This window comes from Ptychodera flava, unplaced genomic scaffold, assembly GCF_041260155.1.
Source record: "Ptychodera flava strain L36383 unplaced genomic scaffold, AS_Pfla_20210202 Scaffold_33__1_contigs__length_2856901_pilon, whole genome shotgun sequence".
Taxonomy (NCBI): Eukaryota; Metazoa; Hemichordata; class Enteropneusta; family Ptychoderidae; genus Ptychodera; species Ptychodera flava.
This window is the reverse complement of record NW_027248355.1, coordinates 2599023-2614396: the sequence shown is the minus strand read 5'-3', so window position 1 is coordinate 2614396 and position 15374 is coordinate 2599023. Positions and strand designations below refer to the sequence as shown.

At 40.0% G+C, this 15374-nt stretch overlaps 1 protein-coding gene across 1 annotated transcript; it reads left to right on the top strand.

The window, feature by feature from the left end:
- Positions 1–2834: 2834 nt before the first annotated feature.
- Positions 2835–15116, top strand: LOC139127522 (calmodulin-2-like). The gene is made up of 5 exons (XM_070693426.1): positions 2835–2986; positions 12079–12109; positions 12813–12956; positions 13837–14076; positions 14780–15116. The coding sequence occupies exons 1-5, from the start codon at positions 2984–2986 to the stop codon at positions 14812–14814; spliced, it is 453 nt and encodes a 150-aa protein (XP_070549527.1). The 5' UTR covers positions 2835–2983; the 3' UTR covers positions 14815–15116.
- Positions 15117–15374: the final 258 nt, after the last annotated feature.

Below are 15374 nucleotides of genomic sequence, written 5' to 3'. Positions count from 1 at the left end.
CCACTTTCACTGCTTTTGGGGGAAAACGCATTCGATAATGCATCACCCGATTATCTGTATAAATATTCGTCAACCAAAACACAGTTACCTATGACCAAACTATCATTGAAAGTCAGCAGTGAAGTTAGGAATAGTCGTTGACTGTATACGATACTAGTGACCTCTTATGCATATTGTAAACTGTTGTGAGCTCACACATGTTTAACCGAGTCACACTTGACGGAGAGAATAGCTTATAGATGTACCACGAAAAACCATGGTTGGCGAGAATGTCAAATTGGCACACATTAACCACTCCGAATTTGAAAATGATCAATGCAACTTCTTGGCTTTCCGGTTTTGTGGTGGAGACAACAATTTAAGCGAGATACGACTTACGAAGTGACCGTATTTCAATACATTTTACTGTTTTGATTGTAAAAGCTAAGACAACAGTTTAACATTGACTTTCTCTTGTGAAGTGGAGTAAACAGGGTTTTGTTGTAGCTTGATATAAGATGTTTTAAATAGTAAGTTTATGAATTATTCATAGACTTTGTCGTTACACAGATTCGACAAAAAATAAATATAGTGAGGAGAAAAATGTTTTCAGATAATGTCATTGTTTACAGCAGTTTGATGTCTCGTTTGCGTAAAAATTCGTTGAAACCAATATTTTAGACACTTTTCCTTAATAACGCTTGTCTCAGCAAATTTGTTTATTTTACTGGTTTCTACACATGTTCAGTAGACAATCTATGCAATGTTGGGATCATTTGAAAACACACACAAAATACTCCACGTTATTGCCAAACGTTTGGAATGTGACTATCACATATATGTGCCAATGTAGACATTTAGATAATGAAGATTTATAGATCTGTGCTTGGCAAAAATGATACTAAAAAACCACTATACATTACGTTCGTGATTTGCTTTGATCAAGCAATAGTGCAGAAAGCGATTATAAATCCATAACCGAAAAATGGTTTTAATTAGATTCACTCCAAAGAATGCATTGTCACGGTATACAATAAGCAATCTATTGAATATTCACGAGCAGCTATTGTAATTGTGGTGGAATTAGAATCCAGCAATTTTAGGTTTCATTCATAAACTCCCACAATATGTGTTTTGCTCTTACGTGCTCAGAGAATTAAATACATATATCTTTGATTACTTTCATTAAACCGACGTCTTCTATTTTATACTTTCCTCTCATTATACAATATAATAGATTATTTGAGATGTTTTTTTTCCAAATTTATCAAAAGTAATATCATTTTAACGTGGTTATTCGGAAAATAAGGGATGCTTATTGTGGTGAATCAGAAAGTGTATTGTAAAAGAAAATGGGGTGGCACTTTTGGCCTATGGAGGGTTTTCCTCTTGTCTTGAAAACTAAACAATGCTATTGGACTAGATATGTGCTCATACTGCTTCTAGTGTTTTGTGAGGCATACCTAGATGAACGTAAGTGAATTTTAACTCTGATATATGAACAGGATGCAAATGTAAGCAATACATTAACATGTTTATTTAAAAAGATGACAACATAATGATTTCCTTGCCAAAGTTAAATTATTTTGACGCAAAGCCAATAATCGTTCTTCAGCTAACTAAATAAATGTATAGACCTGGCTGGTAAGAATGTCATTTACTCAGGTTAAAACGTGCATTAAAACCATATGTCGTTCCAAGTGCATTGCCAAGGTCGGCGATCGATGGTTCCAGGTCACAGCTACCCAACATCAATATTCATTATTGTAGTTATCTGACCCTGAACAGGTTACACAACATGAAATAAATAACAAGGTTGCCATTCCAGTTTTATTTGTTCTTATCAAGAAAATTGTTGTTGCTTTCTGTATGTCATGACGAGGCCTATTGTTAGCCGATGACGTACTCATTAACAGAGTTTGAATTACGAGAAAGTCATCGATCGTACATGAATTTTTTCTTCCATATTTCAAATAATCTGTTTGTTGTTGGATCATATTAACTTTTAATTTTATTGATTATCGTTCCAAGACGCAATTGATTAAGTTTTATCAACAACTCATTTGGTTCATCAACAGACTCTGCATGGATGACAGGCCTTCCGAATCAAGAAAAACACTGTTAATCACACATTCTTATTTCTACTTGCAAGGAAAAAGTAATTATCGTAATAATATATATCAATACCAATCCATACAAAACTTTGAAGTAAAGCTCAAAGCCATTATGGAATCATTGTCAATTTTCCATCTCAAAAGCAGCGACGCATTAAGTTTTTCAACCTATTAAGGCAGCATCATTTCTTTCTGCCAAATATTGAGAATTATTTGTCATTATTTCTCACATATAAGTTTGCATGGTTTTAGCAGCTGTGCCAAGTGCACACAGCACCAGGACGGTAAAAAATAATCAATGATTAAGAAACGGTCGAAAGAAACTAATGAACAGTCCAGAAAGTCGCAGTGTCACTAGAAAATCAGATTTACCCATCAGGTGTTTGAAATTTCCAGTGAGAACAAAAGACTTCATAGTGTTAATGACCATACACTCCACATATCGATCTTACGATAGCCTTTTGAAATTACCGGTATATTGTTTTCTGTGTAAAAGATCATTTTCTTTGTAACATTAATGAACGCTAGAATGGGATAATGAGATTGTGAATGGGCATGTACATTCCGATCTTTACTTTATGACAATGGACGAAGATTACTTTTAACGGGACGTGTCAAATGGAGTTCGTGAAACATCAAATGGAGATGCAAATTCCGACATTGTATTGAAGACAATGGACACATAAAGATTCCTGTTATTCTGTCAAATGGAATTAACAAAAAAGCTGGTAGTAAAAAATAAGTAATTGTTCATGAAATGCATAAATGTGCCCCTAATGTGCTTGCTAGTCCACTCGTTGAGGTGCACTCTTCACAAACTTTAGTCGGGCGTCAATCCCTAGTTTTTCTTGTTCCGTTCTGCCGCCTTAGAAACGAGAAAGAAGTAAACGATGGTGAGTATTTTTCAATCCCTTGAACATTGGAAAGAGCCATGCTGTACTCAAATAATTGAAGAGACAGTTTTTAACGTCAACCTCAGATTCAACCTGTATTCTTTTATACGTTCGTTTTTCTCTTTCACGGCATCGTAAGGTGTCAGTGGATTATATCATTCGGCTCCTGGGAGCTGTTGACCATATTGTCATGAAATACTGGACACAAAATCGCCCTTGGAGCCCGTTGGTGCGGATGGGTCCCTACTTTGAATTTGCAGGTGGTTGAGAAAATAGGCAATATCCCTGATTTTCAGATGGGGCGTTCCCGTGTATGTCAGTCACCAAATTAGGGGCGGGGTTTTAGTCACATGTCCATGGTAACCATAGGCAACCCATCCTCCGGCTGGGACACTCTGGAGGTAGCCGTCCTGCAGTGAGCAGTGCATGTCTGTGCTCTCCTGATCTAACCTCTTGGCTACCTCTATTTCCTTCTATTTTGCGTTAAATCATACTTCTTGCTACTCTTAGTAAGCCTCCGTGAGGCTGAGGTGCCAGATTTACAGGTATACCAAGTTAGTTTTCTCAGGTTCTCTTTTTGTTGTTGGTTTCGCCTGAGTCAAGGCGTGCGTTCAGTCGCCTCTCTAGACCCAGTTTTATACGTGCGTGTTCTGTCCACGCACAAGTCGAACACCTCAGTGCCGGACGTCATTCAGAAGCCCGTTCACGTTACCACACTACAGATTTCTGAGAGTATTGTCCTCACGTATTCTGGTAATTAAGAGGATTTCGTTACAACTGGTGGCAGCTTTTGCGGGATATAAAATTGGGTCATTGGCGTTGATTTCTGCTCGTGTTCGTGTTCGAAAAATCGATAATACATTGTATATCGTGTTGGTATCAAGTTTGCAACTTTTTATGATCAAACAATAGTTCTATTGTTGTACTTTTCAGAGCTGTGTTCGCAGGTGTTCTTAATAGTCTTTTACTGAGATGGAAAGTTTTGTGGACAGTGAGATTTCATTTCCTCGCGGTCAGCCCGCAGGTAAAATGGAATTACTGGCATCAAATGCGAATCAAACTCAGTTGACTAATATTCGTTCCGAACGAAAGACTGAGGGAGACAAAGATTTGTCGCCTCTTATGTCACCTGATGGAGTAGTCATCAAGCCTCGTGTACAGCACACAGAGCAGGCTATTCCATTCTCCCTTGGGGGTGATATGCATAGTGTTGACAGTGGTTTCAACACGGCGTCTACTAATCGCAGCGGCAATTTCACGTCTACGGTTCAGAAAAGTGTTTCTCCGTGCGGTCAGGGTGAAGCAGGAGACGTGGGTGCTACTCCCGCTAAATCTAGCCTCGCTAGCCCTTATTACCGTCTTGGCGTGAGAGACGCAAGGAGAGAATATTTGCCTATCGGTAGAGGGAGAAGTTTATTGCGTAGCAACGAGAGTTGCCAGACAAGGGGAGCGGACATGACTCCTATTGTTGCTACACGCGACAGTCCAGACATGTGCTCTCCTGGGCAAAGCTTTCCTACGGCTGGCAAAGACAGTGCCAAGGTAGATAACTTTACTGGCGAATCAGACTTTGCCAATTATCGGGTTCACTTTGATATTTGTGCGAAAGTCAATCATTGGAATTCAGAACAACGGTACAACATGTTGTTGACTAAACTGAGGGGCCGTGCTTTACAATTTGCAGCTCATTGTGGGCAAGACATAGATACCTATGACGGTTTATGTAAGTTGCTTCTAAAACGGTTCTCACTTAGTGGGTTTGCAGATGATATGATTTCCGTCTGCAGGTCAAAACTATTGTGCGAAAGAAAGATCAGTCATTACAAGATTTGGCCCAGGAAATTAGAGAAATGATGATCAAAGCATATCCGAGTGCTACTGGTGAATGTCTGGATCGCCTCTGTATTGATAGCTTGATGATGGCTGTGAAAGATGTAGCTATTCAACATAAAATAAGTGAAGCGGGTAGAAAAAAAGATGCTACCCTAGAAAGTGTTGTTCATGAAGCGCAATGCGAGGAAAGTTTCCAGAAATTTTGTCAAGGTAAAGGAAAGTCTGCTAACATTCGGGCCACAAGTGTCGGTGATGATGTTGAACGTAAAGTGCAAGCGAAAGTTACTGATGACGTGTTATTACAAATACTCGATCGTTTGGAACGGTTAGAAGCTGCACAGTCAGCAAAATCGGGAAACCGAAAGAAACTTGTATGCTGGATTTGTGGAGTTGAAGGACATCGAAAAGTTCAATGTCCTCAATACAAAGCCAGTCAGTCTGATGTGAAAGGGCAGTCGTCAAACTCCAAAGGGTTGGGAGAGCCGGCCGGCTTCCAACCCGAATAAAACAGTCACACAGTAAAACTGTAGAAAGGGCCGGAATAGATCGAGCTAGTAAGAAACCGACGAACAGTTCTAATTCTGTCATAAAACCTCATATCACTGTACCTGCTGAAAGTAAAAGTAAGAAAGTCGGTAAAAGCCGACAGCCCAAGCAATACAGTGCTACACCTCTTTTCCCGAAAACTAATACCGTAACAAAGAACTCTTCTTCTCAAACAGAAATTGTCACCGCTGATACTACGCATTTTTCGTCTGAACCTGGAGACAGTTCTCCAGTCAAAGGTCACGAACCTGTAGTCGCACTGGGTCATTCACATCTTGGTAATAATGAACAGTCTATAAGCATGTTACTGGTTGATGTCACTTTTCAGGGAGTAACACAAAAGTGTCTTGTCGACACTGGTTCAACACACAGCGTAATATCTAAAGATTTTTTCGAACTTATTCCAAAGAATGAACGCCCTCAGGTGACAGATTCTGGTACATGTTTAATACAGGTGGACGGGTCCAGGGTATCTCTATGGGGTGAAGCTTTAATCAAAGCAGAAATAGGGGGCAGGCAAGGTGTCGTACCCATCTTAATAGCCGAATCTTTGAATGGATCTGCGGGCATTCTGGGTATGAATCTTTTAAGGGAATTTGATTGTTGTTTAGACCTCCAAAACGGTACAGTAATGGTAGGAAACAAACTTGTGGAAACTGTTCACGAAGATGTAAAACCTTTCTGTTGTCGGTTGCAAGCAAACTGGGCTGAATCTGTTCCGGCCGGGCATGAAGCCATTATCATGTCTCGTATGAGTAGAACCCCTCGCGTCGCTGAATTTGGTTACAACTTGTATGGGGGTCGACAGTTTTGTAAAAGTGAAAAATCAGGTGGTACGTTAGGTTATGATATCGAGAATAACTTCTCGGAAATAACAGCTTTGGTGACACCAGTGCAGTTGAATAAAGTAGGACTAATGGGGGCAGGGTCCCTCAGTCAAGTGGGAAGTAAATTACACGCCGTGCGGGTTATAAATCTCAGTAACCAAGACATCGAGGTTAAAAAAGGACAGTGTTTGGGTTTGTTAAGAATGGACAAAACTGTTAATTTTGATATCGAGTCCTCCCCTGCTTTGGGTAAACATAGTGAGCACACAATACCTCCGTCAGTCAATAAAATAACTGCTGGCCAAAGTGGCATAATGCCTGACTATCAAAGGGATCTATATGAATGCAGTGTCCAACACTTAACTTCAGATAAACAAAGGCAGTCAGTATTTGATTTGTTGGTTAAGAATGCTGATGTCTTCAGCAAAGACCCGACAGATTTGGGGAAGACACATGTAGTGGAACATCATATCCCGACGACAACTGAGAAACCCATAAAATCACTTCCATATCGTGCTCCATTTTGGAAGAAAGCAGAGATTGATAAGCAGATACAAACATTTGTTGACAAGGGGCTGTTGGTAGAAAGTGATTCCCCATGGAGCAGCCCATGTCTACTTGTAGCTAAGAAAGATTCCTCATTTCGTCTGGTTTGTGATTTCCGTCGTCTGAATGCAGTAACCCTTGTAAACGCTTATCCTTTGCCCCGTATACAAGACAATTTGGAAAGTCTGGGTGGAGCACGCTTTTTCAGTTGCCTTGACCTTTGTAGCGGCTTTTATCAGGTTGCTCTGGATGAGGCAAGCAGAAAGAAATGGCAATCATGACGCCATCTGGTAGACTTCTGAAATGGACAGTTATGCCCATGGGTATCGGCACATTTCAAAAATTAATGGAGAAGGTATTTTACGATTTGTAATGGGAAATTTGTTTATTGTATCTGGATGACTTGATTGCTTTTGCTAGTTCATTTGAGGAAGAGCTAAACCGACTGCAGTTGGTGTTTGATAAACTGAAGGGAGCTGGGTTGTAATTGAAAGCAAAGAAATGTGTGCTTTTTGCCGAGCAGGTCGAGTTTTTGGGCCACAGATTTTCAAAAGAGGGCGTTTCCATTGACCCCAAGAAAATTGCATCTATTTGCAACTGGCCGGTGCCAACCACCGTATCAGAGGTGCGCAGTTTTTACGGATTGGCATCTTACTACAGACGGTTCATAAAAGACTTTGCTTCTATAGCAAAACCACTCAATGAGCTGACCAAGAAAAATGCTCATTTTATCTGGTCATCTGAATGCCAAGACGCTTTTGATCGACTCAAGCAAATATTAACAACCTCGCCAGTATTGGCCTTCCCGTCTGCAGAAGGAGATTTCATCCTAGATACGGATGCTAGCAAAGTCGGTATAGGTGCTGTACTGAGTCAAATGCATGAGGGGGTAGAACGACCCATCTGTTATGCGAGCAAGGTCCTAGGTAAAACCGAAAGAAATTATTGCGTAACACGAAAAGAACTGTTAGCGGATGTGGAATACGTGAAATATTTTAGACACTACTTGCTCGGTAGAGAGTTTACAATTCGGACAGATCATGCCTCGTTGGTCTGGTTATTGCGGTTTAAGAACCCTGAGGGGCAATTAGCCCGCTGGATAGAACTTTTAGGTCAGTACAAATTTAAGATAGAACATAGGCCTGGTAAGAAGCATCTGAATGCAGATGCTCTGAGTCGTGTACCAGTCGAGTACTGTAAGCAATGTGGTAGAGAGCATCACAAAGACACACACATTAACGCAAGGGTAACTAATCGGTCAGAGTTTGAGTCATGCGAAACAGCACAGCAAGACTCTTCTACTGCCAAGATTGCTGAGAACAGCAAAAAGTCTTCCAAGGTGGAGAAAAATCCCAATCACTCGATTGATGGGTGGCCTAGGATGGAGGGACGCCTCCATCCACATAGGTGTGATGTACATAAGGTAACCACGAAGTCCCCTGTTGCTCAGCCCGAGCAACAGGAGGCGGAACTTAGCTTAGATAGCGAAAGAAACATTGAGCATGAGGTATTGTGGTCAATGGCTGAGTTAAGGGAGCAACAATTGGAAGACTCAAATATAGGTTTGATAATGAGGATGGTGGAGAGTGGTGAAACTCGACCAGCGTGGGAGGACATTTCCCATAGATCACCAGCCCTCAAAACCTATTGGTCCCAATACTCCCAACTCAGGGTACATAATGGAATACTATATAAGCTTTGGGAAGCAGCTGACGGAAGAATGGTAAGGTGGCAGATCATCTTGCCAAAGGCCTTCATACCCCTTGTGTTAGAGACATTTCATGATAGCAAGTTTGGAGGCCATGCAGGTATTGGCCGAACCCTCGCGAAAATCAGGCTCAAGTACTTTTGGTTTGGGATGTCTGTGGACGTGCGGAGTCATATTCGAAAATGTGATGTATGTGCTAAAAATAAACTAATCACAGGGAAAAGGAGGGCGCCACTAAAGACCTACGTTGTCGGAGCACCCCTTGAACGTATAGCAATTGATGTAGTGGGACCCTTTCCCGAGAGTAGCAGGGGTAATAAAAAGATTTTGGTACTTGGTGATTACTTCACCAAGTGGATGGAAGCTTACCCCATTCCCAATGAGGAGGCTCCTACGGTTGCAAAGGTGTTGCTTGGCAACTTTCTCAGTCGGTTTGGTATGCCTCTCGAATGTCACAGTGACCTTGGCCGGAACTTCGTTTCCAATGTATTCAAAGAAGTGTGTGATTTGCTTGGGGTTAACAAGACATTTACCACGCCACGCCACCTGCAGAGTGACGGGCAGGTGGAGCGTTTTAACCACACAGTTGTACGCTATATTAGAGCTTATATGGACCCCTTGCAACACCAAACTGACTGGGACGAGAACATCAGTTTAGCCACCTTTGCATACCGCAGTAGTGTACACCCATCTACAGGAGAAACTCCTAACATGATGATGTTAGGGAGAGAGTTGCACTACCCATTGGATATGGCATTGGTACCTGTAGACATACCTGAAGGGGAGGTTAGCTCTGAGTATGTGGCCAATTTAAGGGATAAATTAGAACAAGCACATGCACATGCAAGAGAGCAATTGAAAGTCACTGCTCGCCAACAGAAACGTCTGTACGATCGTTTTGCGACTACTTATAACTATAAGGTGGGAGAATTCGTTTGGTTAAAAGATGAGAGGAGGAGGAAAGGCTATGCTCCCAAATTACAGTTGGCCTATTAGGGGCCGTATCTGGTCATCGGTAAAGTGTCTGACCTTGTGTACGGATACAACTCAGCCCAAGAAGGAAAGCTAAGATAGTACATCAAGAAAAATTGAAACGGTATTAGGGGAAAGCTCTGGATCCTTGGTTGGACAGAGTGAAATCTATACCCGTGGACGAGCGTATACAGGTTGGCAAACCTAAAAATGCTGCTCATGCTAAAGCAGGAGAAGATAGTGAAAGTCAGGTTTTCAAACCTTTGATTGAGGATAAATTTGATGATGTCTTGGATTACGTAAATGATCAGTCAATTGACGGCAACCTTGGGTCAGATATTCCGACTGATACTGGTAAATTAGAAGGGAACGACCTGAAAAATGACCATAATGAAAATAAGAGTACAAATGATATAGATAAAGGAAAAAGTTTTAATAATCTGCAAGGTGATAAGGAAGTTGGTCAAAAATGTGATAATGAAATGCCCATGGAAAATCCTCATAACCTTAATGATTACAAGTCTGAGGAGCTAAACAGTAGCAATAGGTACCCAAGAAGAAACAGAAAAGCAGTGGATCACTATGGTTTTAGTAGACTGTCAAGGGCCGTAAAACAAGCATGGAGAGGGTTGACAAACGAGAGCTCCATTGGTGGTGTGCAAGTTATATAGCCACACATGTATATTCAGTATAGTTCACAGTTTCACACAGTCACGTGATTCCAAAAGTAGTGGTATGGGATCACCGTGACTAGTTGATGAGAGATCATCGTTTATCATTTTTCTTCCCGACAATCGACAAATATTGATTGACAGTGAATTATACCCTTAATGAAAATTAACGAAAACAAACATAAAAAAAATGAAAAAAAATTTAAAAAAGAAAAAAAAATAATGGGGACAGATTACATTAGAAAATTAATTGTTTTGAGCTGTGGGTTTGCAGTGGGCTAAGGTTTTAGTGATTGTTGTCGGGTTGTATACGGCATAGGGAAAGGCTATGTCAAGCGGACCCAGACGCAAGTCAAAAGTGTTGCCGGATAACGCCCATGCAGCAAATGCTTAATTTACTTTCTCCTTGAATGCTTAGGGTAGCAAGTAATCATTGATTAAAAGACATGCAAAGACCAATGATAACTCTTATTTCAGTTCAAGGGGGTACTCCTTGTGTTTGCATTTCCATTGTGATATGGCTGTTTTTTATTGAATGACAATGTCGACTGACTGGACTACGAGCTCTCTACCTACAGAAGTATGTGGTATCCACAGTTATGTTCTGTAACGTTATTGACAAGACATATTCTTCAGATTTAATTTTTGACACGACAGGAGGGTTAAATACTCTTGATAGCCTTGCGGTTGGATCAGTAAGGGAAAATGACAAGATCTTCTTTAACAACCATTGTGCATGAGGACATGCACAGGTCTAGGCGGGGGGAGTTGTCATGAAATACTGGACACAAAATCGCCCTTGGAGCCCGTTGGTGCGGATGGGTCCCTACTTTGAATTTGCAGGTGGTTGAGAAAATAGGCAATATCCCTGATTTTCAGATGGGGCGTTCCCGTGTATGTCAGTCACCAAATTAGGGGCGGGGTTTTAGTCACATGTCCATGGTAACCATAGGCAACCCATCCCCCGGCTGGGACACTCTGGAGGTAGCCGTCCTGCAGTGAGCAGTGCATGTCTGTGCTGTCCTGATCTAACCTCTTGGCTACCTCTATTTCCTTCTATTTTGCGTTAAATCATACTTCTTGCTACTCTTAGTAAGCCTCCGTGAGGCTAAGGTGCCAGATTTACAGGTATACCAAGTTAGTTTTCTCAGGTTCTCTTTGTTGTTGGTTTCGCCTGAGTCAAGGCGTGCGTTCAGTCGCCTCTCTAGACCCAGTTTTATACGTGCGTGTTCTGTCCACGCACAAGTCGAACATCTCAGTGCCGGACGTCATTCAGAAGCCCGTTCACGTTACCACACTACAGATTTCTGAGAGAATTGTCCTCACGTATTTTATCAGGTGTTGACTTTCATGGTATTTCTGGTAATTCAGAGGATTTCGTTACAATATATTAGAGAGTTTCTTATTTTCTTATTGCAGGGCTTCTTCAATGATTTTGTGGTGAGGATGACCGGTACAGGCCCTGGTTTATGATTTCCATGTTTGTCTGTTTTGCTACTTAAAGCTGGTTGGCGTGACATCAACTTTTGTCGGTTTACGGTTTCCTTCATAAAGGAAATAAGACGGAGCTTCTTGAAACTCCATACTTTACAAAAAGATCTGAAGTCGATCTTTAGTTGCAAGGGATATTGAACATGCAAAAAACAGCTTTTTTGCTTTGCGACCCTTGACAATTTTTGGATTGGTTTAGGAACGGCTAGGAGTGGGGCGGGGTCTACCTTCTTTCTTTTCAGAATGCCACACCCTTTTCAATAGGTCGTCAGCTAAATTGTTAATGTTATTGAAAGAATGGCAATATTGCACGTTTTCGGCAATTTTTACGTTAATAGCAATGGTTATTAACGTGATGTTTGTCTGTGGTTCTACATTGAAAGTTGTGTGAAGTTAATCCATTTGTATAGAGATAAATCTAATTATAAAACCCAGCCCTTTATCGCCTGCCAAAGATCTACTGACTATTGATAATATTCTCGTTTTATTATTTTGTAGGCTGATAAACTGCCTAAACCATACCTTAAATGTAAGTACACACCACTGACGTCAATATCGTGTCATTTATGATTATCCATACTTCACACTCAGACATTCCTAACTCCCAGATGGATTTACTTTGCAAGAGTATCAGACTGCAACTTGTTAAGCAAAGAAATTAGCTGCGAATCGTTTTCCACCTTTTTGTCACTCTTTCTAAAATATAATCGATCTCTAGCTACTACTGTAACAACGTTCTTTGATAGTTCGCTTAGTCTTCTCTGAATGCTAAACGAGACAGGAAAACCCCTGATGCCCTCACACTGGGCACGGAATCCAATATATATCTGAGCTGAGAATTCCACTCATGGCCCATAAACAAATAAACAGCCATTGTGAAATTTTGAAACAAAGTTTATTAAGACCAGTTAGGTAAGAATATTTGACCACTGAGATTTGAATCAAATAAATGTATCTTCATCCGGTTATCTGGAAACGATGTAAAACATAAAATGTAAAGAAGTTTGCAGTAATGTTCATTGTAACTGAAAAGGCGTAGCTCTACTTGAAAGATGTGCAGCGAGAGAGAGAGAGAGAGAGAGAGAGAGAGAGAGAGAGAGAGAGAGAGAGAGAGAGAGAGAGAGAGAGAGAGAGAGAGAGACAGACAGACAGACAGACAGACAGACAGACAGAGAAAGAGAGAGATATCTAAACAGCTACGTTATTGATTTGTCAAACATGTTTTATTTCAGATATCAAGTCAACGTTCGATTCATACGACAAGGATGGGAACGGAAAAATCACGTTTACGGAAATGGAAACTATTATGAAGGAATGGAGACCAAGTTTGACAGAAGACGAAATTAAGGCAATGATTGCCAACCAGGATGCCGATGGTGAGTTTTTGATAACGAACGTTGTCGGATTACTTTGGAAAGGTTCTCCCTCGTCTTTCATACATACACTTTGTTATAGAGTAGAGAGACTGTAATTGGTATTTGTCATTAACTGCAACTTCAAGGTGGCGTCGAATGCAACACATCGTGTTTGCGCAAAATCGCTTTTTTGCAAACATTCGTTCAGTTTTAATTATTTCTTAATCAAAGATTAAAATACAGGTTTAGTTCATATATCATCATCACAAGCAGTCGAAAGTTGGCTGAGAAAGAAGTGTAAACTTACGCAAAGGCATACGTATCACCCGATGGCTTCTTATTTCTTCCTCTTTCAATATTTCAATAAAATTGACTTTCACGCTGGCTCGATCAAATTTTGTGAAATTCTCACAATACATTTTTACAACCCCTGTCATTTAGTATGAGAACAGGTAAATGCAAATTTCTACATATAATTTCTATTTACTTTAAATTTTGGAGAGTAGGAATATTAAGTTTGACTTAATTTTGATCATTGATACTAAAATTGGGGTTTTCTATCCCGTGTGTGTACCCCTTTTAATTTTCTAGTAAACTATTGCCACAGTACTAAACTTAAGATTCTTTGGATTTTAAAAATTAGTATGAGGGGGTTTTCATGTCATCTCCGATTGGAAATGTTGCCTTATAAAGATGTAGGCTGCATATAGATACATTTTCATTTTCTGTTCCGCTGTGAAAAACAGCTTCTTATCACGTCTAAATATCACGTCCGTTCGTCGAACAGTCTGAGACTACAATGAATGTCGACAACTAAAGTATCTTGTCAAATCGGAAATCTGGCATATCAACATGGTTTTAGGGAGTTGGAAAAAATTATTCTTTTGTTTTATTGGCATAGGCAGTGGGACCATCGAATTCCCGGAATATCTCACCAGAGCAGCGCTATTCTTTAGTGGCAGTAAAACCGAAGGGTACCTCGCAGCTTTCAATGTATTCGACAAAGACGGAAACGGTTTCATCACCGCCTCCGAGTTGCGTGAAGTGTTGGCTGGTTTCGATCTGAAGATGACGGACGAAGAAGTCGAAGAAATGATCAAAAAGTATGATATCGATAAAGACGGACAAGTTAAATTCGACGGTATGGTACTTTTCTCTGTTAACAATTAAATTATGTGTTTAATTTGACGGTACTTTTCCCAGGGATTAATTAAATATAAAATTACATTTACGTTTGTTTTTAGTTTATATCGGATGGTAACCATTCAACAGACATAATTTAGTTCAGAAAAATGCAACTTAAAGACGAACATTTATAATCAAGGGCACTCAATCTGAATGCATGTACACTGTTTACCGAAGTGGACAGTTTACAGGATGTGTTGTTTGAAAACTCTTGAGTAGCAGTTACGTTGACTTTTGTTAAAAATTACAAGCCAAACATTCAGAGAAATCTGTCCCTTTCAAAAAAACGGTAATTTTCTTGTAGTGGCTTTATTACCTATGTTAGTAGTACACATTCATATACAGAGGATAATTGGTATATGATGTCAAGTCAGATATAGGAAGCACCACAGTCAATTAATTCCCCTCTTTGGAGAGCCTTTTTTCTTCGTACAAATTTCTCCCAACAACACCCTTTTCAGAGAGTAGTCTGATGTAAACATCTTTGAATGTTCACTGCGTACATATATTTGTTCCACATCCACATTGAACATGTCCTGGTTCATTCCAATCAAATTTCACCAGCCTGGGAAGGCTACATAATTTTCTGCCACACCAATTGCATCTTTTCTTCACGCGTTGAAACACTGCAAAATTAATATTTCTTGTTTACTCCCCAGAATTCGCCAAGATGATGTCGAACATAAAGCCGTAGAATTGTGATGAGTTACTGAGTGTCCTGTGATGATGAAGAGCACATGCTTGATACTTTTATACATGGGAGGTTTCTGAATTGAATAAGTATGTTGATGTTTGATCGGGAAGTACAATTATTATGTTTCATTTTGATATATCTCTATTCAGCACAAAAATTCACTCATGCCAACAACAATTTTTTTCAAAATTTGGAGAATTTCGTCACATCATTGAACTGCTAAATATTGGAATGTTCGAAGTTGACTAAGATGCTGCATCTTCTAAACATATGAATAAATCTTCTGTTATCAACAAAGTAAATGGTTTGTTTTGTTTTTATTTAATCTAGATTTAAGACTCTTGGCTTGTATTCCTTCAAAACGGTGATATTTAAAATATGGGAGTTAAGGTGAAGTACTACGAATTACGTCAAAATTAGGTTGTGGTGTCATTTTCTTGAAACATTGCACAGTCAAATATTCTTGGAAGTTGTGCAAGTGCAAAAATGAAATAAAAAATGGGAGTCACCACGCTCGTTTCCATGGAAACGGACGTTAAAATGGCGTCGTTGAAATAAGT